At 44.5% G+C, this 22,508-nt stretch overlaps 3 protein-coding genes across 5 annotated transcripts in view; 1 reads left to right on the forward strand and 2 right to left on the reverse strand.

Moving 5' to 3' along the window:
- Positions 1 to 83: 83 nt before the first annotated feature.
- Positions 84 to 13,155, reverse strand: nbr1a (NBR1 autophagy cargo receptor a). 2 transcript variants are annotated; one of them, XM_042082536.1, is made up of 22 exons: positions 12,924 to 13,155; positions 12,350 to 12,412; positions 12,219 to 12,237; positions 11,995 to 12,017; positions 11,620 to 11,802; positions 11,385 to 11,462; positions 10,931 to 11,151; positions 10,446 to 10,565; positions 9,647 to 9,892; positions 9,058 to 9,217; positions 8,356 to 8,616; positions 7,761 to 7,889; positions 7,560 to 7,635; positions 7,353 to 7,463; positions 6,833 to 7,054; positions 6,301 to 6,423; positions 5,465 to 6,011; positions 5,109 to 5,194; positions 4,552 to 4,633; positions 4,046 to 4,081; positions 3,431 to 3,533; positions 84 to 2,594 (listed from the first exon to the last, which is right to left on the reverse strand). In XM_042082536.1, the coding sequence occupies exons 1-22, from the start codon at positions 13,023 to 13,025 to the stop codon at positions 2,409 to 2,411; spliced, it is 3,177 nt and encodes a 1,058-aa protein (XP_041938470.1). In that variant the 5' UTR covers positions 13,026 to 13,155; the 3' UTR covers positions 84 to 2,408. The 2 variants fall into 2 exon arrangements, with proteins under 2 accessions (XP_041938470.1, XP_041938471.1); XM_042082537.1 differs by lacking the exon at positions 4,046 to 4,081.
- A 398-nt stretch (positions 13,156 to 13,553) lies between these two features.
- psme3 (proteasome activator subunit 3) lies at positions 13,554 to 17,812 on the forward strand. Its single transcript, XM_042082552.1, has 11 exons — positions 13,554 to 13,711; positions 14,455 to 14,487; positions 14,574 to 14,636; positions 14,738 to 14,842; positions 14,949 to 14,997; positions 15,125 to 15,243; positions 15,365 to 15,433; positions 15,763 to 15,830; positions 15,929 to 15,983; positions 16,070 to 16,156; positions 16,800 to 17,812. Exons 1-11 carry the CDS (start codon positions 13,670 to 13,672, stop codon positions 16,878 to 16,880), a joined length of 771 nt encoding a protein of 256 aa, XP_041938486.1. The 5' UTR covers positions 13,554 to 13,669; the 3' UTR covers positions 16,881 to 17,812.
- A 616-nt stretch (positions 17,813 to 18,428) lies between these two features.
- skap1 (src kinase associated phosphoprotein 1) overlaps positions 18,429 to 22,508 on the reverse strand; it is a 41,951-nt gene continuing 37,871 nt past the window's right edge. For both annotated transcript variants that reach the window (XM_042082541.1, XM_042082542.1), the window contains exons 13-14: positions 19,435 to 19,533; positions 18,429 to 18,638 (exon numbers count right to left, since the gene is read on the reverse strand). In XM_042082541.1, the coding sequence (XP_041938475.1) occupies positions 19,441 to 19,533 (93 nt within the window). In that variant the 3' untranslated portion in view covers positions 18,429 to 18,638; positions 19,435 to 19,440. The remainder of the gene's footprint in view (positions 18,639 to 19,434; positions 19,534 to 22,508) is intronic.

The following is a 22,508-nucleotide window of genomic DNA, read 5'->3' on the forward strand; positions in this document are numbered from 1 at the left end:
GAAGATTCTGAAGCTCCTTATGTTGTAGGCCAGCTAAGGAAATGACATAAGTAAATGACAAAAGGAAATGAGGACTCTATTAATTTCAGTTTTGACATACTTTATTTCTTCAACCAGTTATTTACAGTGTGGTAAAGCAAATATAACATAAAGCAGCTTTACTAAAAATATAATGACTTCCTTGAAGAATAGTTAATAGCTTTGGGGTCTCCAGTTTTTATTAAACAAACAAGAGGCATTACCAGCTCCAGTGTTCATCAATAATCTGGTGAGCTAAAAACAGCAGTTACACTCTGTTTTCTGATACAACCTGTCTGTTAGGCCTATCTTGCTGAACCTGTTACAGCACAGCCTGAATCCAAGTGACAACCACATTATCTCTAAGCAGAAGGCAAACACAATTAAACGTGCCAAGTTCAGAATGAAAAACACAAGATGCACTTTGTCAAACGCATTTCGCCTTTAGGCCTACATGTAGGCCAACAAAACGAAAGTTCTGTCTCTACTTATGACCAGCCACGTTATCTATAGAAATGTAAGCTCACGTTTTCACTGTAGGCTATTCATCATCACAAATATGCCATTTCACGTCTAATTTCTGGAAAAAAGGCAAAATCGAGGAAGAGAGAAACAGCCGACCTCCCCGTTGTCGGTGCACAACAACACAAGAAGCACGATTTAAAAACAGAGAGAGAGAGCACAGGGATATTTCTGTATGTATGTTTCAGGTCCCCTCTTGTGGAAAGGGAAGTGAGACTTCAGCTGAGCAGACAGAAAACATGTGTCTGCACGGGCCGTGCTTTCAAAACACATTCCAAATAATGTCGGCTCAGCAGAGTCATGTATGGTCTCAGATTTATCTATAGGCTTATGGTTAAAGAACTGGGATTTGACACTGGCTTTATGGGCAGTTATGGTCAAAGCACTGATTTCATATAGGTCAGACGTGGAAAAACAAACAGACAAAAAGACAAAGTACTTCATCAGATTAGCATAAAAATAAATTGGAGATACATTTAACAAATGCAATTAATTACTTTTTGCTGCTCTTGTAAACTACATTCTTTTCACTATAAAACATAACAAGATTGGCTTATCTTAAAAAAAAAAATCAAAATAAAAAAGTAATGTGTATAGATCAAAACACCCCTCTATGATGCACTGTCATTTGATTGTGGAGAATGTCTATAAAGGTCAACGGCATGAAAGGGTGTCATCTCTTCATTGCAATTTGATTTCACTTTGGAATGTTCGAGGGACTCTATGCGGTCACAGGGAAAACAGGGAATGGTGGACCTCAAGCAAGGGAAAAATCTGCATTATAGTAACTTTAGTGTGACACATTGCAGGCAAAGTGTATCTCATTTTAATGCTGCCATCTTGAACATGATCCATTCTAAACTGCCACAGTGCAAATATCACAAATACATTCTAGAAGGTTTAAAATTTCATTTACTGACAGTTCTCTTGTTTAACATTGCATGCTTCTGCATTGAAGTCCTTCAGTGTCTACAGAGAGCAACACAATTTTATTGAAAATGCAACAAAACAAAAAATTCAGCACAGTCATTAGTGTCCTATGCATTGTGTAATGTGTCTTCAGGTATAGGTTTTATAGTCTGAGTTATGTAAACGTATGTATCGCTTGACTTCCTACTACTGTGGCAGATGCAGACTAGGAGAGGGGAAAGAGTCGGCTCTGAGACCCACTGGAGGTCAGCACAAGAGCTCACATGAGGCCAATTCTCTCATCACCCTGTTTTGTCAGAAGCCTTTCTTTAGCACAGACACGTGGCCTGAAAGAATTTACTAAGGTAATGTTTTGGACACACACACACGCACACACACGCACACACACGCACAATCCAACAGGATAGGCTTTGACGGAAAAAACACACAGTACTATTGGTATGGGGCATTTTAGACCAAAACCTGGATTTTGCCCAAACAAAGAACAAATTCTTATGTATCTTTGTCATTCACCCTACCTCAGTCAACATGAACGTTTCATTTCCCCCATATCCTTCCTATCACTGTTTGAGTACACACACACTTGGCTAGTTTTTAGCCACAGTAAGTTGAAGTGGGGGCACCTTTCCTCTCCCACTGACTCCTCCCACACCCTGTCCTAGTCTACCACTGTATAATCTAAACTGAAGATGGGACTGCTAATTTTACACAAAACTCAATCCACTGTTCATTTAAACACACCTTTCCATGAAGAGCCCCATTAATATCTTCCAGTACACATCTTAGCATGCCAAACCCACAACAAACCCAGCACCATCTTCACACAAAATTTTCTTATGTTTAAAAAAAAAAAAAAAAGACTGAAGCCGAATATTCTGATGGCCCAAAGGTGAACCGCAGGCAGGCCGGTTACCATGGCGTGTTCATCCTCTCCTTCCTCAGTGGCGTGAGGCGTACCACTCGTTGTCGTTAAGCTGCACCAGCTCGTTGACCACGTCCAGCAGGTTGTGGCGGTGCTTGAGGAGAAGCCGCTGGTTGAGGGCCGTGTCGCAGAAGCCCATCTCCTGCAGAACAGCCTGCATGGATGCAGCCTCGCACGCCGGGTCCTCCGCCACCACCGCACGCTGGGGTTAGCATCAGACGTTAGCTTAGCAGGCAGAATTTGCACTGACAGAACATGTGGTAAATAAACTATAGACAAGAATGTAATATTGCAATACAATAAAATCAAGTTAGCTGAATCAATAGGTTTGATATATATATATATATATATATATCAGTTATGTTGTTTTATTAAATATGGTGTAGAAACATTGTTTCTGCCTCTATAGAGATAGAGAAAACTGCCCACATTTTCCATTTAGTTTTGACAAACCTGTAGTGTATACATTGATACATACACAACATATATACACATCTCATCTCATTAGCTGTTATCACTGTTGCCAGATTGATGCTACGCTTGACTGCACAGGCTAAACAAGGAGACAAATGTAAAGGGGAAAATGTAGGTGGAAGGTTGTAGTCACTTGACTCACTGCTGAAAAACCAAGACAACAACTTTCACCGACAGAACAATGAGAGGTATTTCAGATGACGCACGTTGGTGGAAAACACCTCAGCCACTCACACATTCCTCAGAACCTATCTTTACTGACTTTCTGCTTTATCACAATTTCTGTTCTTTTAACATGCACCTGGAGATCTAGTATATGGTGTGTGTGTGTGTGTGTGTGTGTGTGTGTGTGTGTGTGTGTGGGTGTGTGTGTGTATATACCGGTATGCATGTGTGTGTGTGTGTGTGTGAGTGTGTGTGTATGGGTGTGTGTGTGTGTATGGGTATATATATATATATATATGTATGTGTGTGTGTGTGTGTGTGTGTGTGTGTGTGTGTGTGTGTGTGTGTGTGTGTGTGTGTGTGTGTGTGTGTGTGTGAGAGAGAGTAAGACTGAGGCACCTGTGTGGAGCTGCTCTGTCCAGTGAAGAGGGCCTTATAGGCGGACGCGGCCACGGACAGTGCTCCCTTCACCAGCCCATCCGTGATGCCCCTGTGACGCACCCTGAGAAAACAGAGCAAACCACAGTGTCACTGTTTGACACCATCTGTCTCTCCACCCATCAGCCCCATACAGGCACTGGCTTTAGCAGTCGCTCATGTCTCATGCTGAACAGGCCAAACAAAAAGTCAAGGCTGACAAACAGTTGAAAGTGTTATAAATGCAAATCGTTTCAGTGTTAGTGTTACAGTTTCAGTGTTAGTAGTCTGGGTGTATGGGGGCTTTAGGAGAAAGACACAGTTATAGGGGAAGATAAGAACACACCACACAAAGCAGAAGTTTACATTAAAGTTTCACATGTGTCAACCTCAGAGGCACTTCCTGTTGCATGTATTGCGAACATACTGCACAAGAAATCATATGCAAACGCACACACAAGTGCACACACACACACACACACACACACACACACACACACACACACACACATACAAACTAGAGAGTGGACACACTCTTGCATGCAACTCAACTGGTGCTCTAGATCTTATCCACTATTCCTAGTGTGAATCACTCACTGTAAAAAGTATCCTTTAAAAGTCATTTCTTTGCATCTGTTGAGGGAAATAAATTAAAAACATAACTTCATAACTGACTTTTTAGAGTACACTATCTTATCCAAAAGTCACCTCAAAGATGCTTACATGCTTATTCACAAGGCCAAAGAACCCTTGAAAAAGTTGCGTGTATAAGCGTACCGCTATAAAGAGAAGAGAGTCCTTCAAGTTTTTGAGTAGGTTCCTTTTTACTGCTTAATAGTCACGAAATGACGGAATTAATAATTGTGTCAAAATGAGCACTAAGGAAGTTCTTACTACTAAATATCCACTAACCATTAGACATAGACACTCAAGTGCTCCAGTTTGTAATAGCACAAGCCCCACTGATGCAAGGCGTTGCAGTTTGCAAGCGGTTGCAACTCATCTTGTTGCAAATTTAAGGTGTAAATTCGGCTGTGGATAGTGTGTGGGTGGGTGTGCGTGCGTGTGTGTGTGTGTGTGTGTGTGTGTGTCTGTCGGTCTACCTCAGATCCTTCGAGGAGCTTTCTCGGGGGCTGTGAGGCCCAGATTCGGTCCCTGGGCTCAGCTCATGTGTTGGGTTGGGTGCTGAGGACAAGAACAGAGATGGAGAGGTCAGTGAGTGTGTGGACGAGGCTGGCCCAAAGGCAGCACGCCGTGCCATAACCACAACGGTCCAGGGTACAGACTGTTTTGCACTGTGGTCAGGTTTGGTTGCAGCCATTAACCCAGCAAATGTTCTCACCACAAACCACATCCCCCAAGTAAACAGACAGAAGACATGCAATGAAGGTGGTGTAACGGTGGCCTGATTAAAAGCCAACAAGCTTACAACAGTCTATACATGTTGCATTAAATCTCTTCTTTCTTTTGTTGTTGAAAAAGCCCCATCAACTTTCCAGTTCGATTCACTATAGCATGACTATCTTTTATCTGCACTTCCTCATGTTAAACTGACATTTCCTGTGAGAAGCTACACTATACGATGCTCACTGATATGGTGGGGAAATAAATGTGAAAAACAAGACAAAACGTTTAGCGTTAGCACGAGTATCTGTCTCACCATTCAAAGTGCTGTCCACCCTTTGCAGGACGTTGGGTCTTTGACCTGTCCTTGGGATCAAGTCTGGTTCCCTCTCTGGCACCAGCCTGGAACAAAACACACAGATAACATCAAAAAAGTAAACAGCTGTTGACTAATTCTTCACTTACTTTTCTACCCTTGGCAAACACACACCCTACTAACCTAAATAGATAAATGCATTTTTTCTGTCTTCAGTTTTGGACTTTGCTCCATGGCTGGGCTACATGTCCAGTGAACGTCATGCGAGGACACTGCTAGATAGCATTGACCTAGTAACAAACATGACCTCTTCCCTACATGTCCAGTGCACCCCCCTGCCTTTCCTGACCCCTTACCTCTGTGCATGTCGGGGCGGGACGGGTGGGGCTATTGGGCCAGGGGCCGGCACCACCTCGGGAACGAGCGCCGGGGCATCCAAGGTCTGGGAGGCGCACAGCATGTGGGTCACGCTGCTGTGGATGGGCGATGACCCCCGCAGCCTCCCGGTGTCCCTCCCTCTCCTGTCCACCTCGCCCTCCAGGTGACGTGCGTCCGGCTCCGCGTCCGACACCGGGCCAGGCTGCGGGTCGGCTGCGCTGACGCTGAGGCAGCTGGCCGTCCCGTGCTGGGAGACGGCCGAGCTGTACATGGAGCTGGCGAGAGGCCGCGAGGTGTCGAAGCAGTCGGGCAGGATCACCGTGTAGTCCTCGGACGAGACCGACGACACCTGGCTGCTGACCTCGTCCCAGTCGCCCGTCCCGGCCTCGGCCTCAGGCTCTTCCTCTGCCCGCTCTGGCTCCACACACATGTCCCTCGGCGGCTTCTCCTCCTCCTCATCCTCCTCCTCCCGCTCCGTCTCGCTGGGGTCAGTGTACAGGTTTTCCTCTGAAGCAACAAACCTCTCTAAGTGGACAACAGGGACAGGGTCAATGTCAAAGTTTCCTGCTTCAGTTATAATTCCAAGGGCCTGAACAATTCTCAGTGACAACTGGTCAAATATCAGACAGGGCAAAACATCAACACTAAATATCTAATATAATACTTCAATTTAGAGGTAATACTGTATGGTAATACTGGCTGAATACTGTACATGGAGATATTACATTTACAATTGATTTCTTATATCAAGGATGCTATATATCAAACTGCTGTATGATTTCTTTACATACCATCTGATAGATATACAACTTACCTAAGATGACTTGCTCATCCAGCACAGTCAGTTGGGGGTGGGGAGGTGGAATCTCAATTGACTTGGTGATTGGCCCCTGTGTTCTGTCACTCATCAGCAGCAGTGGTCTCTCAAGACAGGAAACTGGATTTGAAAGAGACAGAGATCAGAGTCAGTTCCCAAAAACATAACAGACACATCCTCAGTCAGGTCAGAAGTCAGCATGGAGTCTTGACTACTACAGGATGTTGAGGTCAAAAATGTACACAATGTGTATCACAATGTACCATCACACAAATGTACTATCAGTTGCAATGCAAGTGTCCATACAGCCTGGGTTTACTCTAAACGTAAAAAGTAAAAACAAATAATGTTTCTAAACGTTAAAGTAAAAACAAAGACATAAAATATCTATCCTTGCACAAATATATTTTATGAATGACTGTTAAAATGAGAGCAAAGTGGAGGCTACAGCGCTTCAAAACAAGAATAATCCAATAAATAATGAATACCCTCCTCCCCCCACCCCCGTGGGCAGATACAGAGCTCTTACCGACAGGCTTAGTGTTTCCCTGCCGTGCCCTGCGCCGAGGCCTGTGGTCCGGCTCCTCCAGGGTGAGGGAGCGGATGACGGTCTCACACACAAACTGGGTCCCACTAATGTCCTCGTCTGCCTCGTCGTGCCCAAGAGGGTCCAAGTGGTCTGGAGGCGGCACCACTTGCATGACAAGACCAGACCAACAAGAGTCCTTCAATGTACTGACCATGTAATTACCTAAAGACAAAAGATTTGATATGAAAATACTACAAACATCAAAGCTGATAAAAATGTGTATAGTCATGTTTAATAGTTTAATACTAACTAACTATAATGTCTAAGGTAACCACAAAGGAGGCAGAAAAAATAAGGCTTACGTTGCAAGAGCATCACCTACTGGCTAAAAGATATACATGACACAAAATTTTCACTTTGAACAAGTCAAACTTAGAGCTCAGCCTACATACTCTCTATTGTAACTTTAACTACAATTTTCTTTTCTGAAGATGTTTTATTGGTCAGATGTCTTCCTTACCTGTGTGTTTCTTATCACCAGTGGGCCTAGGTTTGTCTTTGGTCAGCTCCACTCCAGGCTTGTCCAGCAGGTGTCCTCGGTGAGGGAGGGGAGACATGCAGGGGGTCATGTCTGCCATGCAACAGAAAAACAGACTCAGTGAGTCTCCCCCAAAACACACACAAACCTAAGCTGCTGTCTAACAGTTATGTCACTGTGTGGTCTTACCAACAGGAGTGTTGGCTGGGACTTTGTCCAACTCTTGCACAATGTTTATGTCCAGCAACTCAAAGGACAGCAAATCCTGACACAATGGAAAACATTTATAGAGAGTTAGTCAGTCCTTCAGAGAGTCCACAAGGTCACAATATATTTAGACTGTGTATATAAACGTGCTGGGCTCTCCCGTGACACTACCTCTAGACACACCTGTGCTGTCAGCATGTCCACCGAGGGAATGTAGTAGGGTCTTTGGGAGCCGACGGACGAGGTGTCCTTGGAGCTCCTGGTGGCCAGCCAGCCCAGATGCTCCTTCTCGGCGTGACCAAGGTCATCTCTCTGCGGCACACGTCACAGTGAGTCACCTCCGCACTTACGCAAATGTGACACACTGGCAGCCAGCGACACTGACTGCACTAGACTTTCCAAAACAAAGAGCTATCTATGGATGAATCTGAGCAGAGCTGTTTGCTATGGAAACTATGAGGCATACACTGCTTCACAGTGTATTATACACAGTGACATATTTCAAGTAACCACTATCCACTAAATACTATTTTATACCAGTAATCACTATCCACTAAACACTGTTTTCTGTTGACCAAGTATTAGTATTGAGGAAAATAATTAACATAAACTTGACTATGACATATATTCATATATTCCATGCCAAATACCCTCCTGCTAAATACCTATTCGTAAGAGTCTGTTCTATAAGTCATAGATCATGTTAATGAAAAAGCAAGGCTGGCCAAGCACACACAGAGCAGGTGAGTCTGGCATGAAGACAGGCGCGTCAGCTCACCGGCCTCTTGCTGTGATGTCGGGCGCCCAGCTGGCATGCGGTGGCGGTGCCCCCGGGCACCACGACGATGCTGCACCAGACGCGGGGGCCGAACTGTTCGCCGCAGTGCGCCAGGCGCCAGTGGGAGGTGTAGGTGCCCTCCAGCAGGGGAGCCACGAACGCCACGCTCACAACACCCACCTGGCCCGGCTGCAGGAAGGGCACCGCCACCTCCCTCTGCTCCCGCGACTCTGGGGCCAGGTTCCCCCACATGAACTTCAGCTGAGAGTGGCGGGGAGGGGAGGGAAGGGGTGGGGGCGACACACGGGCACCAAACATGACATGGGAAACACAAACACACACACACACACACACACACACACACACACACACACACACACAAAGGAACAAACATAAAGACAGACATAAATGTGTAAACACATATGCACTGGCAATTTGTTTTGCCAGTCACATGGTTTAACAGAAATCATTAACGTTACCAAATAACGGTAGGGTATTCCCTCATTGATTCAATTAAATAAATATGATAAGAAAATAAGAACTGAAATTATGTTTTAAAAATCAACAAGTTAAAACTAGTGAATTAGTGAATCACATCACTCTAGTATAGATCCCATTTTGATTTGGTTTCTACATTACAGCAGGCGAGAAGCGGGGGATGCTAGCATTGAGAAGGTGTAGCCAAATCGCAGGGCAGTGTACCTTGGTGTCAGACGTCCAGCTGATGTTGCCTGTGTTGTGCATCTTCCAGTATTTGATGAACTTGGTTCCTGGCTCCAGACAAGTGCCGTCTGGCAGGTTCTCATCCAGAAACAAGGCAGTCATTGTGGGCACCAAGGTGGAGCAGGAGACCTTGGGACCCCTGGTTTGAGTGCACAGAGCATCGTGAGAATAGCTTGAGTTTTGTTTTTCTTTTTTGTTCATTTTTTTTTCTTTTTCATAGCCGTTTTTTTGCTTGAAGCTCATAGCAAAAAAAAAAAAAGCTGACGCAATACATAAAGGCAGCTGGTTTCATTTGAGGTAGTAGTAGTAGCAGTAGTAGCAGTAGCAGTAGTTCCATCCACTTTCCAGCGGTAACTCAACTATAAACAAACAATTATGTGATTATTCTTCATACAAAAAATGTTTTTGACTGTGGTCTAGCCTGGGGTGCGTAGGCCACCCGGCCCTGTCTGACCGCCTTTTCTTTCTGTCTTTCTCTTTCTCTTTCTCTCTCTCTCTCTCTCTCTCTCTCTCTCTCTTTCTCTTTCTCTCTTTCTCTTTCTCTCTCTCTCTTAGTGTGGGCCCTTACTCTGGACTGGTGGCCTGTGGACCCGGTGCAGGGGCTGGGGCTGGGTCCAGGGCTGGGGCAGCGGGGACGAGGGCCAGCACGGACGGCCGGGTGCTGGAGCTGGTGGAGCCGCTCCACAGCAGGCCCCGCTTCTCCAGCCGCAGCTTCTTCTTGATCTCCTTCACCTCCGCCTTCAGCTGCCGCCGCTCCGCTTTCAGGCGCTGGCGCTCGGCCTTGCGCACCGTCCGGTCGCCGCGCCGCGGGAACCTGGGGTCAGAGGTCGAGGCAGAGAGGGGCGGTTACACCAGGGCTGGTACTTAGACCGCCTAGAGAAGCTGGTGGGCCAGAAGCAGGGGCGTAAAAGCGGAGCGGAGCGGCACTGTTTTTTTTTGCGGATATCGATCCCGAGAATAACGCGTTAGCCCACTAGGCTAAATGGCACGGAGCCATTAGCGCCGTAGCTAAACGCGTTATTCAGAATGTCAGGGACAGCTCACCACACACCACCTGTGTCCCAGAGCGTATAGCTTTCAAATTTGTGTCAGGACAGAATTTTGTGTAGAGAAATAGAGGAGGATTTCCACAGAGACGTAAGGGGGAAAAAAACAACTAACTTGAGCTCTATAAAAAGTACAAGCCTATTTCTTATTTGAATGTATTGTGTGTATCATCCTGAATGTGTGCCGCATTGATGCATCAAACTGTAGTTTTTTGCCTTTCCAGAGCTTTCCGAAGACAGCGCGGGAGGCGGTCAGGTTTGGGAATGGGGAATTGAGAGTGATGACCTCCTGCACTTCTTTGGCGTCTTGGGGGGACTTGCCTGGGCTCTGGTGTCACCCCACGTTCAGGGACTGACAAGGGCGTCCGCGTCCTCTTGAGGTTGTGGCTGGGGTCGTGGCCCTGACTGCAAGGCTCACACAGAATGCAAGATGGGCACACACTACAAAGAAAATACAGTATGCAAAACACAGATGATTTGGTCATTGTTATGTTTGCATCAACATCAAGTTCATTTGAATTTGCTGTTCATGGGAATACCACATAAGGAGGATCTAAAGAGTCTGCTGACAAACAAAGGCATTTTATTTACTTGTAACTTGATTATATACTTATCAATACTGCTAATAATTTGTTATTATCATGTTTAAACTCATCTAGGTGAGATTTACACATCAGTATGAGTACAATATGAAAATGATTTGCTATTACTAATAATGTGTGTGGATATGGTGAGTTACATAGGGGCTCCCATTCCCAGCATTCCCAAAGCATCCCCCCAGGTCCACTCCAGAGAGGCCCACCCACCTGCACTGGTAGCCTCCCCCTGTAGCTGGTCCCTTGCAGCTGCTGCAGGTCGGGCTGCTGGAGCTGGACGTGACCCCTGTGGTGGAGCTGATGATGGGCCCCTGGGACCCAGACGTGCCTGGCTCCTCGGACCGCTGCCCGGGGCCTCTGTGTGTGCAGCACTGTCCAGAGAACTCACTGCACATCTTATCCACCACCTCCTTCACTACCTGGTCTTTAAACTGGAGGGACAGGGACTGGTTGATAAAGACCCATACTTCTACCACAACTATTACTACTACTAACTAATAATAATAATAATAATAATAATAATAATAATAATAATGATGATGGTAATACTGTTATAAATCATGCTAATGGTTAAAATGACAATACCTTCTCTATGACACATCAATAAAGAAACACAGACTATTCATTTCACTTTTAAGATCCACTCAACAGTTTTTTCTCTCACCTTGTCCATGTATGATTTGAACCACGCTGGTACAGCCTCATCTTCCACTTTGGGCCCCTTGTTATCCTTCACTACCACCTATTGAGACCAAAAACATCCTCCATCATCACATCATCACATATGTCTGATCTTTTCTGAATACTCCAAAAGGCCTTAAACATAAAGTATATTGGTTGTGTCTTCATTTCAAGAGCAAAATACAGCATCTTCTGCCTTTGTGAGATTGCTCCCTTACCGAGTCCCGCTCGGGCGTGACCTGTGTCTCCTTGTCGACTGTTTTTAGCCTGGAGGGGTACGGGGGAGCTGGCCGATTCTCAAGCTTCAGCTCCTTCACCTCCACCTTCATGGCCCCACCTTCAGCTTGCCCTTTCATCTTGTAAACATTCATGTGGAGTTGGTTCCCCTGCTTTAGAGCGCTCTGTAGCCGATATGCCCAGAGGAGGAGAGAATCAGATACCAATGTCTAGTGCACTGTACACGAATCACTAATACAATCACTACAATGTAATGTACTGTACATATGATTTGTATGGTTCTTCTACTGTTCCTGAAACTTATGGAGTAATCAATGGCAGTCATCAACATATTTTAAAATGCACATTCTATTTACCTTCAGTGCTTCCACATATTCCTCTGTAAAATAAAATAATAATATTATCACACAACAATACAAAGCAATGTTCCAATGTTGTGCGTGTACAGTAAATGGAAACAGTTATGTTATGCTAACTGAGTCATCCTCATATTCATGCTTTATCTATGACCACAATGTTGCTTGCAATGTTGTTCCACAACTTCCCAACCGAGTTCAACCTTTAAAACATTTGACCATACCTTGACTGTTGATAGAGACCTGTAAAACAATGGGGAAAGTGCTATTAATAAACTATTACCATGTTGTAACAGTTAGGCTATTATTATTCTGAAAATGTTTCAATGTATTTGAACATTAAATTTTAGCTCACCTCCTCATTGTCTTCATCAAAATACTTTACTTGAAAGTGGCATAAGCCAATGGTAGTTTTAATCTGCGTTTAAAAAAGAGTGACCATGGTGAGACACTACGCATAATGTAAAGCTTAGAGATACTGCACAACAACCACTTAACGCCATTTACACAATACCCTGATACATAAAGACATTTTGATGTGACGTCATTACAAGATCCTCTGACGGGTGGCTCGACAGCAAGGTTCTTTCAGTCGCGTAAGGTAACGTTGCATGGGTGCAGTGAACCTGGATTATTTTACTGTCAATGCGCCTGTCATGGTAACAACATGTGCATATTGCCAATAGATAAGGAAGCCACAGAAAATCGTGAGGACTATCCAACGTAATTTTCCTCAACTGCGCAGTTGACATTCACTAATCCAGAGTAAACAATAATGAATATCCGCTTTGAAAGTAACTATTCACCAACAATCGTTTTTGGCCAAACTGTTTACGTAGGCCTTGAAATAGGCCTGCAGGGACAGCGACTGCAAACATCCCCGACGACAACGCTAGGTTGTGACGCTGGCCATAGGCCTACCTACTCACCCAGGCCTCCACCGATTCCCACTGTGCTTTCTCCGAGTCCGCAACGGGAAACTTCCTCACATTCCCCCTGAAATTGACTTTGATGGTGACAGGAAAGCCCATGGCTGTTGGCCACGTTTAATGGAGAGGTATCATTTAATACTGAGTGTCTTTTGTATCCGCGATGAAATACGTTCCTCGGTCCGCAAGTCTTTTCCTTGTTTACATGGCCGTCTGAGCTGCACACTGACACGCCCCCTCAACCATGTCACGTGTTGTTGGAAACTGTTCAACCCCCAATCAGAATAGTTCATTTGTTTATGTTGGAATGGCATGCACATGACACGTCGTGGATATTCCAAGTGTTTTTTTCTAAGGAGAGCAAGGCTGTAAATGCGCCTTCAATAATATGTCAGGCCAAATCTATATGTAAAAATGGCAATACCTAAACAAAACACCCTTGATCATTGACGTGCGTGTACTTCCCTACTTAGCAGGATTCGTATGATTTTTTTTGTTTTAATATAATACAAAACAGCTAAAGTGTAGTGTGTAAATATTTGTGTATGGCATTGCAACAATGTGACAATAATTAACCTTTTTTTCCTGAGACATTTGCGCATGCTCAGAATCTTTCGCTATGTCGCATAGTGATAACGTCATCTCTAAACTCGCCGTACCTTGTGGCTGACAGGAGTTGAAAGCCACACGGTCACATTTTATGCTGTGAAGACAATCTATTTATCTTTTTAGTGGGAATAAGTAAGATGTCTTCACTGCTCAAAGTGGACACTGAAATCAAGACTAAGGTAACTGTTGATGAACATTTTTTAAAAAAGATTTGAAAGGGTGTGAAAATGAATGGTACAGCAGGCCAAGCACCACCTCTGCCAGCCGGTGTTTTCTTGCTAATCACTCAAGTTTCCCGCGCACTTCAAGTGTTTAAATACGCTTTAAAATAAATGTGTCACTCATTTGTGTCGAACATACAACTTACTTAGATCATATTTGTAAAATCATATGACACACTGTAAATGAAACATTGCTACGTCATGAGTCTCCAGTACACGTTAGCAAGCTAGTCACCGGCGACATCAGTAGGTTAGCTTAGCCTACCTGTAGAGATCATGGTTAGCTGCTTGCTAGGTTAACTTTAGCTAGCTTGCTTACTCATTGTAGCGTATCATTTGACTGTAACTGTTATCCTTCATAGATACAGAAACTCGCCTCCTTGCACGAAAGCTATTGCGAGTCTCAAAATTGACAGTAAGATTTAGCTACTCAGCACATGCCTAATGTGTTTGCAACCCCCCCAGTAGTTAGTTTAGTATAGTTAAGTCTTTTCTGGTATCAAAACCAGACCTCCTTTGTTGCAAGATAAGCACATATGAAAGTTCAGTAAAGGATGTTATCCCTAACGTTACTGCAATCCTAAAGTCAAATGAAGCGACGTTATTCAAACGTAGTGTTTTTTTGGGGTGATTGGGGGATTTAGATTACTTATGTTCTAAGAGTAAACAAATAATAAACTTAATTCTTTATGTTTTGGTAGGTTGATGCTTTCAGAGAACGAATCACTGCAGAGGTAAGTTGCTGCACAGAGGGATAATATAGGCTAGTATGAATCCAGATTGCATCTAATTGTCACTGTTTGTCAATGTAATTTTGCAGGCAGAGGACCTGGTGGCTGCCTTTTTCCCGAAGAAATTATTAGAACTTGATCAGTTCCTTAAGGTTAGTGTTTCGATATCTGATTGTGGACTTGCTTGTTTTTCTTTGTTGGGATAATAATGTGACTTGTGGTTTGGTTAATTCCACTTGCTTGATCTATGCAGGAACCTATCTTAAACATCAAAGAGCTGAAGGATATCCATTCAGATATAAACCTATCTGTGCCAGATCCCATTCTGCTTTCAGACATCCATGATGGCCTGGACGCAGTAAGAGCTTGGATATCTCAGATGTTGACATTTTGTTAATATTGCTTGAAGAATCTAGTTTGACGGTTTTGAAGTTCTTCACTAACTGTGACATTATTCACCACAGCAAAATGCAAAAAAGAGAAAACTCGACGAATGTGCAGGAGAGGATAAAGGTATGTAATTTCGGTTAATAAGTTTGTATGGTGGTTTTGTGTATGAAGACTTATGGATTTATTATCTCGAGCCCTTTTGGACTTACCAGGCAACAACCATAACATGTTCTCCCATCTTCCTCCACAGTGGCTGGAACTAAGGTGTTTGTGATGCCTGGAGGGATGATGAAGAGTAATGGAAAGCTAGTGGACCTGATAGAGAGGGTCAAACCAGAGATCAGGACTCTCATAGAGAAATGCAACACAGTGAGTTTAAACACGTGTTATACAGAGCATTTAGTGATTTGTATTAGAAGTTGAGAAACTGTGTAAGGTCAGTAACTGTAGTAAAATATAAACGTTATACCGTCACTTTCTGCATCTTCAGGTCAAAATGTGGGTTCAGTTGTTAATCCCAAGAATAGAGGATGGCAACAACTTTGGAGTGTCAATTCAGGTGAGATTTTTCCATCCGAACTGTTTTGATCATGCTGGTCCTCCTGTTAAAAGTCTGTTCATGGCAAAAGGGAAAACCAGGCACCTCTGAACTCATTTGCAAACAGGTCTCCTTTTATGCTTGTAAGATGGCATACCCTCACGTGTTAGTGTTTTTGTGAAAGAAGGCTCTTTAATCCCTTCCTGAAAGCAACCTTTGTGTCAGATTTTGTTTAAGTAAAATATCTGTACCCTTCATGTAAATATAATCAAAGCAGTCTCTTGGTATGTGGCACATGTTTTTGTGTTTGGTGCCAAACGTAGACTGACCCTGAGCTTTTCCTCCTGCAGGAGGAGACTGTGGCTGAGTTGAGAACAGTGGAGGGAGAAGCAGCATCATATCTAGACCAGATATCAAGGTGAGCAACAATGCACCATAATGCTGTCATGTAGCACTTATTAGTTGTGTATATTAAAAAAACTCAAGAATTCTCACTTTTATTTTTTACAATTCAAGGTACTACATTACAAGGGCAAAGTTGGTATCCAAAATAGCAAAATATCCTCATGTGGTAAGTGGCATGTTTGTTATAATATGCAAAAGTATTTACAGTGGTTGATGTACACAAGTCACATTGTCTTTGTGTTTTGTCTGCAGGAAGACTATCGTCGCACCGTGACCGAGATTGACGAGAAGGAATATATCAGTCTCAAGATCATAGTGTCAGAGCTCCGAAATCAATATGTGAGTAATCGCACTAATTCATATTCCTCCCTTTCTGACCCTGCCATGAACACTGACCTCACACCAGGCTTGAGTTAGGAGAAGTCATAGGAGTTCAAACAATTGGATTATGCAACTCAATCTCTGCAGGTTATGTGATGGTGTATGAACGGGAAAGAGAGTCCCTTTATTTTGGGACTGGTTTTCAGATCAGAGACTGCATGGCATATGCATGTGATTAGTATGCATGCAAAGTTTGTTTGGTTGTTGAAGGTCATCACAGGTCAATTTTTGACTCTTCTGTAGCCTCTAGGTTAGTCAGCTGATTTCCAGGTCTTTCTAAAGCCATCCTGTCAGGAAAGAAAAATTCATGCAAGATGCAGTTTATTTGGGATTGGAGACTCCTGCAGCCACAAGAGAATGTTTGTGTGTGATTGGAGACTCCTAAAAGTCTGACGTCAAACTGTCATCTAAAGTCAACCACTGGCATGTCATGACCTAGATGTCAAGTAAAACGCTATTATGGTGCTACATTGTCACTGCCTGTTGTCATAGTTTGGAACGTACGGTGCACTGTGGATTCAAATTGGTGCATATTGCTCGTCTTTGATGGAATGCTACTATATCAAATGTGGTCTGACACACGTTGTTGTTCTGTCAACAGGTGACGTTACATGACATGATCCTGAAGAACATAGAGAAGATCAAGAGGCCACGGAGCAGCAACTCTGATGCTCTTTACTGAGTCCTACCCCTCCATGAACCCCCACCGCCCCACTTCTGCCCCTTAGAGCTGGGGAATCGGCAGTAGCTCTGGTCTGGCCTCTGAATGTGCTCTGGTCCGTCGCTCAGAAAGCGTCTCAGATGCACTGGACTGGTCTGAGGTCAGCACCTCTGTGTCAGTAAGGAATCCAGTAGGGCCAGAGGAAATATGTTCTCAGAGCAGACCTTTGTACCGAGATGCTTCCAGAACCATTGGCCCAGGTTATTTCAGAACCAGAACCAACACACATATACATGTATACCAGCACCCTGGTCTGGTAGAAACAAACTTAATATAAAGTTCCTACATTGGCATTGTAAAATGTGGTCACAAACCCTTTAAGAGGCACTTGTATGGTTGCATTGGCAGATGGTTTAACTTACGAGACGGGGAACTCCATTCTGTCCTGTTTTACTTTCTTTTTGTTTGTTTTTCCCCCTAAGAAACTCATTTCATCAGAGTTTTCCTTTTTTTGAACAACATGGGTCATTTTTAATTATGTCTTCAAGCTTGTGATTGAGTCGGCTTGTCTACTTGTCAACATTATCAAGGACAAGTAATCGCCCTCTCTGGCCAATACTGGATCCTCATTTCTAAGACATGAAGTAAGGAGGTGGAGGTCTTTTTAAGTGTTGTAGCTGCAGTGATCACTTACAGTACTATAGTACATAAGTGGATCACCCATTCATCGTAATCCAAAATGGAGACTTTTTGTTGTTTGCATTTTACAATGTGAATTAGTTAGGGTGGTATTATTTTGCCATCATTTAAGTACAGTGTAATGTACATGAAATGAAACTTGTTTTATTTTGCTGAGCTGCCGTACGGTCCTAAATGCTATCAAGTGTTTTTGTTTGTTTTGTTTTAAGAGTGACATGTTTTACTCAATAAAAAGATTTTTACAATATAAATGACCTAAGATTGGTATCCTCACTTTCTGTTTCTAATATTTTACATTCATGATGAAAGAATACCAGAAAAATAGAAGGGAAAAGTCAAATCTATCACATAGACAAATCGTTTGTAGTTTTAATTTGGTCTCACTAGGGAAGATTACCTGGGGTGCCATGCCTTTGTGGTGAACTGAGCATTGTTAATTTGGTATGGTTGCTTTTTGTCAATTAAGTGGCAGAAGATACAAGGCGAGCACTCTAGTTGTGATATTCAAGGTCGAGAGTTTTGTTGTCTAACCAGAAGTGCCTATTTTGGCCAGTAGGTGGCTTAAATGTTTTTGTGCCCCCATCTTATGTCTGATGATGGTGTATCATGCAATTTCATTTTGCATTTCTCCATGGAAATGTGAACAAAGATATAGAGCACTGCCTATCTATGATCTTCATTATGACTTCTAAGTTTGTATTTTTCTGGTTTAAGTAGAAATAAGCCAAATGCCGTGGTACTGGCCTTAGTTTTACTTTCCACATCGTACCAATTAGCATACAATTAAGTACAGACTTTTTGCAGCCCATGGGTAATTCAATTTAATCCAAGAACCCAGTGTAATAACAACAAACAAAATGGCACCATGTGAAACATTCATGTTGTATTTATTACATTTTCTTTATAATACCAGACACAATTCAAAAATAGAGAAAACAAAGATTTGGTAGGTCTATATAATTTCATAGTATGTATACTGATAATATAAAATAATTGTTTAAAGCTTTGAAAGTATTCTCAGTCTGTAGTTCTTGTCGAGTGTTGTAAGAGTCTATGTGGAGGTCCAGCATTGGGCAATCCCTGGACAAAGAGAAAAACATACAGGTGGAGGGTTTGAGCATATCCACAAAAACAAAATGGTCCAAATATATTAATGACAACACTGTGTGACACAACTATGTATGGGTTCCCTTATTGGACTTTTGTCATGCTTTTTAAAATCCTTTTCATTGTGGAGAATTCTCTTTAGTTTAACAACGGGGGATTTCAGCAAGGGCCCCTTTTACCAGGCAAATGCTTAGTGGCGCAGAATAACATTTCTGTAGCATCTGTAGGCTTAGCTCTTAAAATCTCTTAAAATCTGCTTTGGTCTAGAATGTTTGCCGGGGCTGTGGCTATACAGACTGCATTAGGGAGAGAGTGGCTCTACATTCAGCCAGCCTGTAGTTCAGTATTCAGCCAGCAGGTGTCATCACTGGGAGAGGTATTTGGGGTGTTTATTCAGATGAGGCGAACTCAGTCCTCTCTCCTCTTATATGTGCAGATGCGTGCCAGCATAATGTGAAGTTTATTAAAAGAGTCACTCAGGGGTTAATATGGAATAGAGAGTATAATGAAATTACTGAATGACACTTAAGATATTTTATGTCACGAGTCATGAGTGTTTTTATCAGAAAGAAATGCAAACAAGTGCTCAGTGCTCTGCCACTGAATACAATCGAATACTATTCTTGGGACCTAGTCTTTGCATTGGTAGTATTAAGTAGTATATCAGACCAAGAATCCAGGCTTTAATTACATGCTGCAATAAAAGAGCCTTTTTGAACGTTTGGCTATCATGGCGACAGTTGTGGCTATCCAGGTGAGAGGGACGTACATGAGCTCAGATGATGTAAGCTGGATGAAGGTATTCTTTAGGGACAATGCCAATGTTGCCTCCCAGTTCTCCTACCCACCAGCCATGGATGTTGTACTCCTGTAAAAAGAACATGAAGGACACGCAAATGGGTTATTTTTCCTGAAGCCATTCAAACTCACAAGGCTCAGATTCACCTACACACAAAAGGTGTTTAGAGCCTGAAACTGCATGTTGCATTGAATTGCAGCGATATGACACCAGCAGTGTGTGTTGAGTGTTGAGAGCAACATGAAGAGAAAGCAAGTGTGGTTGGTTAGAATGAGGCACGACGGTGTGATTTTCCCCCCCTACCGTGCTCTTCACTTTCCTGCACCGCTGATTTATGTTCAGAGTTGCTGATCAGTTTGTGGAGGAATGCGAGTCCTGGTGTGTGTGTTCTGCATGTGTGTGCTTAGCATGATGGCTGGGATCGTTCGTTCTGAGTGTGTGTGGGTGTGTGTGCGTGTGCGTGTGCGTGTGTGTGTAGGGAGGGGGTTTCATGCAGGTTTGAGCACAGCCCACCTGCACACACTCCTTTATTCTCTGACAGAGGAGATGCTTATCTCTGGAGTCTGTCTCCCATGATGGAGAATGTGTGTGTGAGCAGTCTGTCTCCTTTACCAGAGAGAGCGATGCAGTGCCTCAAACACACACACACACACACACACACAATCACTCATGCACACACACTACTATTATTACTATTGCTGCATACACCTGACTGAATCCTTCATAAATATTGGTGCAAGCAAAAAAAATTACTTCCCCTAAGGGCCAGTTTTTGAATGGCCATGACAGCCCTTCCAAGGCAGAGGAAGTCTATCCTGACTGGCACACCCATGTTGAAGTGTTCGATGATTTAGACATTCATTTGACGAGCTCAGGAAACACCTTCCTCCACATCAGGCATGGTCAAAATAACCTCTATGTAAAGCAGTACCCACAATCCCCTGCTCTCCTGCTTGAGTTTGGCCACTCGGCACTATGGTCCGTGGCCAACACCTCCCTCTCATCCATCAGCTGCCTTCACTAGCCCCTGGCCTCTTCTCATCCCAGAGACCTCAAAAGCGCCTGTGACACTTAAAAGAAGACGGAGAAATGGAAACCAGACTTTTGGCCTTAAGAGAGGTGAGGCTGGACAGGGTTGGAGGGTGGGGTGGGGGTTGAATAGGGTGGGGGTGTGGGTGTGGGTGGATGGGGATGGGGATGGTTATGAATGTGTGGGGATAGAGGTAACAGCAGGAAGGAGTGATGGGCGAAGACTCCCCTCGCACACACACACACACACACACAGCACGTTCTCCACCCCACTTAAGCATTCAGAAGAGCACGTACTGTACATTTAGCTGTGAGGAGCGTGTCATCCATCCAGCACCCCACAGCAGGAAGAGGCCGGGGGAGAACTAATTACCATTTTCTCCTTCAGTACACACACACACACACACACACACACACAACACACACACACACACACACTATCACACATGCACAGACACAAATATACCAACCTCGTCAAACACACTGATGTGCAAATACACACAAGCACTCATGTACACATATGCACATACAGAAAAGCACACATACACAAACACACACACACACACACACATTCATACAACACACCGAGCCGGCCCCTAATGTGTTTCTAGACACATGCAGATGAGCTGTGAGCTGTGTTAATGACACTTTGAGGAATGGGAGCCAACTAGACAGTCAATCTAACCCACCCTCAGCTCAGCACCCACACTTGCACTCGCACCCCCACCTCACCTCACACTCAACACACCACCCACACCTCACACTCAACACACCACCCGCACCTCACACTCAACACACCACCCGCACCTCACACTTAACACACCACCCCCACCTCACTCTCACACACCACCCGCACCTCACACTCAACACACCACCCGCACCTCACACTCAACACACCACCCGCACCTCACACTCAACACACCACCCGCACCTCACACTTAACACACCACCCCCACTTCACTCTCACACATCACCCGCACCTCACACTCAACACACCACCCGCACCTCACATTAAACACACCACCCGCACCTCACACTCAACACACCATCCGCAGGGGCACCAAACATTTAGGAGACCTGCAACAGTAACACATGGAGAGCGGAGGGAGGGAGGGAGGGAAAGGGTGAAACAGGAAAAGCAGGGAGAGAGAGAACGACAGAGGGGCTGGGGGACAACCGAGGAGAGGAGAGGAGAAAGGAGGGAGTGGTGGGTGGAGGGGGGAAGAGTCTCTCTCTCTCTCTCCCTCTCTCTCGTCTCTCCTGGGGGCAGTGCAGCGCGGTTCCCTCTTGCCTGGGCGTGACAGAAAGTTTTATTTATCTGCGGCGCTCCATCTGTGCAGCGTTTTGCTGAGAACTCGCCCTGAGAAAAGGTCCTTTTGATGATCAACACAGTCATCTTAATACTCCCCTAAATCACCGGCGTGCCACCGGCTCAATGAGCTTCTGTGGCACGCCGAGTGCCGGCTTCCTCTTTTTGTTCGCCCACATCCTCCACCCACCCCCACACCCCCACACCCCCACACCACCACCACCCCCACACCCCCACACCCCCACACCTCCACACCCCCAGACCACCACCACCCCCACACCGCCACCGGCACAAACCAAAAAATGCCGAGGACTGATGGGTTCAAACGGAGTGCACGTGGAGTAGGCACAGACGTGGCAAGCGCAGAGTGAACGCGCCCTAATGACGGCTGTCCTGCCTCAATCACTCGCCTCCACACAAGCTCATACTTCTCTCTCTCTCTCTCTCTCTCTCTCTCTCTCTCTCTCTCTCTCTCTCTCTCTCTCTCTCTTTCTCTCTTTCTCTCTCTCTCTCTCACCCTCTTTCTTTGTCTGAATTACCAAAATGTCACATGTCTATTTAAAGCACGTGGCTCATGGCCATCAGCTGGTGGTGGCGGGCGCGTCTGGTGCTGATGTGGGCGATCACCAGGGGGAGGCTGCCTGAAGGGGCGGCATCATGGCCACTGGAGGAGACTGAGCAACAGGCCAGGTATCTAGGTTAATTA

Source organism: Alosa sapidissima, chromosome 24 (assembly GCF_018492685.1).
Source record: "Alosa sapidissima isolate fAloSap1 chromosome 24, fAloSap1.pri, whole genome shotgun sequence".
Taxonomy (NCBI): Eukaryota; Metazoa; Chordata; class Actinopteri; order Clupeiformes; family Clupeidae; genus Alosa; species Alosa sapidissima.

Coding starts and splice junctions, on each gene's coding strand:
- nbr1a (XM_042082536.1), bottom strand. CDS start 13,025: ATGGGCTTTCCTGTCACCATCAAAGTCAATTTCAGGGGGAATGTGAGG. Junction 11,803..11,994: donor AATATGTGGAAGCACTGAAG/GTAAATAGAATG, acceptor TATCGGCTACAG/AGCGCTCTAAAGCAGGGGAA. Junction 4,082..4,551: donor AGCTCCTCGAAGGATCTGAG/GTAGACCGACAG, acceptor TTCCCTCAACAG/ATGCAAAGAAATGACTTTTA.
- psme3 (XM_042082552.1), top strand. CDS start 13,670: ATGTCTTCACTGCTCAAAGTGGACACTGAAATCAAGACTAAG. Junction 15,244..15,364: donor TCATAGAGAAATGCAACACA/GTGAGTTTAAAC, acceptor CTGCATCTTCAG/GTCAAAATGTGGGTTCAGTT. Junction 16,157..16,799: donor CAGAGCTCCGAAATCAATAT/GTGAGTAATCGC, acceptor TTCTGTCAACAG/GTGACGTTACATGACATGAT.